Consider the following 2,712-nt stretch of genomic DNA (forward strand, 5'->3'; position numbering starts at 1 on the left):
CCAGCGTTTGAATTGCTTTTGCCATGAGCCTGCAGCTGAAGTGTGAAAAAAAGAAGAAAAGTAAAGGAAGGTCAAGCTTTAGAACTTCCGGATGTTCTAATTTCGCACTTATTTCTAGCGGTACAGCGCCCTCTGAAGTCATGAATACGGAGCCTTTAAGGCGATAGCCTTTAATGACTCATCGTTTTCCAGACGTTTGTCAGCAGAGGTGTCAAGTTTTTTCTAGTCACACCAGAAAAAAAAGATCTTTGTGCACGATGGGATTCGAACCACCCTTCTTCCGTTCAGCAGCCGAGCGTGCTGATGGATACGCTACTTCTTTTTTTTTTCCTTTATTGCCGGCTGTGACATGAAAACAAAAATGTACAAATGATAAAAACATCAGCCTAATTCGGCTGACGTATCAGGGCTTAAAATCTTCTCAATGCGACCAGTTCATCAAATACAGTAATCCATTCAGGCGGGTCAGCTTGTGCTCGGTACATTTCTCTCAAGCTCGCAACACTTTCAATAAAGTTTTCGCGCACCGAGCGAACGTTAACATCCGCGTGTCGCACTTGCATCCGTGTCCTCCAGAGACTGTGGAGGCCCAGAAGCATGATTAAATCATACGGTACTCCTGCTTCATTCTGAATTGGCAGGAATCTGATGCCGTAGGGGTCCAGGGGAAAATCTTTTTTGACTGTTCGTTGTAGCACATCCCAATAGAAAATGGGGTCCCAACAGTCCAGAAATACATGTTCTACTGTCTCAGGTTTTTTGCATAAGAGACAGTTTGTGGTCCATGGGACAAAAATCCCCTTTTCGTGCAGCCACGTTTTAACAGGAAGTGTATTCGAGTGCAATTTAAAGAAAAAAGATTTCGTAGATGGGTTCACAGGCATATTTTTAACTCTATTTAATACATCGTGCCCTGGGCCTCCACGATAAGGTAACCGGTAGATTGGGGTCGGTAACATGGTGTCCACCAGATCCTTATACAGCTTTTGCTTTGACGCTTTAGATAAGTACTCAAGGGAAAATCGCACATGGAGCAGCCTAAAAGAGAGTACAACTTCTCGCATGTACCCATTGACAGTGCCACACATATTAGCACAAGATGCGACGACAAATTCAGGAAGAAGTCTCTGCAACCGCACTTGGATAACAGTCATAAGAAAATTATCCCTTTGATTTCGGAGAAAGAAAAAACGCGAAACAACTTGACACAGAAATAAATGCACAAGGCCGAGGCCTCCTTTTTTCACTGAAAGAAACAAATTGGTACGGCTGGTTCTCTCCCAGTTTGACGACCAAATGAAAACAGCAAACACTCGATGCATCTTTTGAATACTGGCCCGAGATGCGCACAGCACATTCATCAAATACCATATTTTGGATACAAGGAAAAGATTGCAGACGGAGGCTCGCGCAAACATTGATAACTGCCTCCCTTTCCAGGCATCTGCTTTCTCCCTCGCCCTTGACGTATCTTCATTCCAGTGTTCACTTGCATCGCGATAATGCACTAGGGGGACGCCGAGATATTGCGTCGGCAAAGACGACCATCGCATTCTGGAAAAGTGTTCAGGCATCGCTTCCCAGTCGCCATGCCAAAAGCCAGAGCTTTTGTCCCAGTTTATGAGACACCCCGTTTGTTTGCAGAATTTATCCACCGTGCTGATCACCTCAGTAATGCTGCCTCTGTCTGAACAGAATACCGCAATATCGTCCGCATAAGCAAGGATTTTGACGTGAGTCGACTGCAATCGAAAGCCCGTGATGCTCTCACTTTTGATGATAGCTAAGCACAGTGGCTCCAAGTAGGCCGCAAACAGCAGAGGCGATAGCGGGCATCCCTGCCTTACTGACGAATGAACTGCTATCCTGTCTGTGAGGTCACCATTAACAATAATGCGCGTGGTGCAGTTTGCATATGCCATCTTAACACCTTCTGCAATAATACGGCCTACATTAGCGTGCTCCAAAATGCTGAAAATGACATCATGGGAAACGCGATCGAAGGCTTTCGCCAGATCTAGCTGCATCATAGCGATGCGGTCCCGGAGCACATCGCAACATTCCAGCACGGTCCGTGCGACGTGCACATTTGTGGCGATACTCCTACCTTTGATTCCGCAAGTCTGGTGCGGCCCAACCAATTTCGTAATTATGCTCTGCAATCTCTTTGCTAAAACATTCATGTACAATTTATAGTCCACGTTGGTGAGGCTTATCGGGCGATAATTTCCCACCAACAACCTCTTTTCTGGGACATCTGATTTCGGAATCAGCACTATGTACGACGTGGTGAATGAGAGTGGCACTTGTTTTCTTTCGTAAGCTTCATCTAGAACTCGTAGCAGTAACTGAGCGACTGTGGGCTTAAATGCTTTGTAAAATTCGGCCCCTATTCCATCAGGTCCTGGAGCTTTTCCCGCTTGCAGGTCTTCGATTGCAGTCTCTATTTCTTTTGCAGTTATGGGCTGCTCAAGACGCTCCTTTACTTCGTCCTGAAGTCTCGGCAGGAGAGGCAAAAAGTCAACCAGGAAGGCCTCATTCATGTCACGCGTATGTCCAAGAAGCTCAATGTACTGCTCTTCAAATAGCTGCTTGATTGTAAAAGCGTCATTCGTGACTTCATCTCCGTTCCTTATCTGCCTGATTTCGTTTTGGCAAGCATAACGCTTTTCGTCACACAAAGCTCGCTTCGTCGGCGTTTCACCAGCCCAC

General features: G+C 46.0%; 1 protein-coding gene across 1 annotated transcript; it reads right to left on the reverse strand.

Moving 5' to 3' along the window:
• Positions 1-410: 410 nt before the first annotated feature.
• Positions 411-1,998, reverse strand: LOC149343881 (uncharacterized). Its single transcript, XM_089542517.1, has one exon. It carries the CDS (start codon positions 1,920-1,922, stop codon positions 411-413), a length of 1,512 nt encoding a protein of 503 aa, XP_089398643.1. The 5' UTR covers positions 1,923-1,998.
• Positions 1,999-2,712: the final 714 nt, after the last annotated feature.

Source organism: Amblyomma mixtum, chromosome 5 (assembly GCF_055824585.1).
Source record: "Amblyomma mixtum isolate Tamu chromosome 5, ASM5582458v1, whole genome shotgun sequence".
NCBI lineage: Eukaryota > Metazoa > Arthropoda > Arachnida > Ixodida > Ixodidae > Amblyomma > Amblyomma mixtum.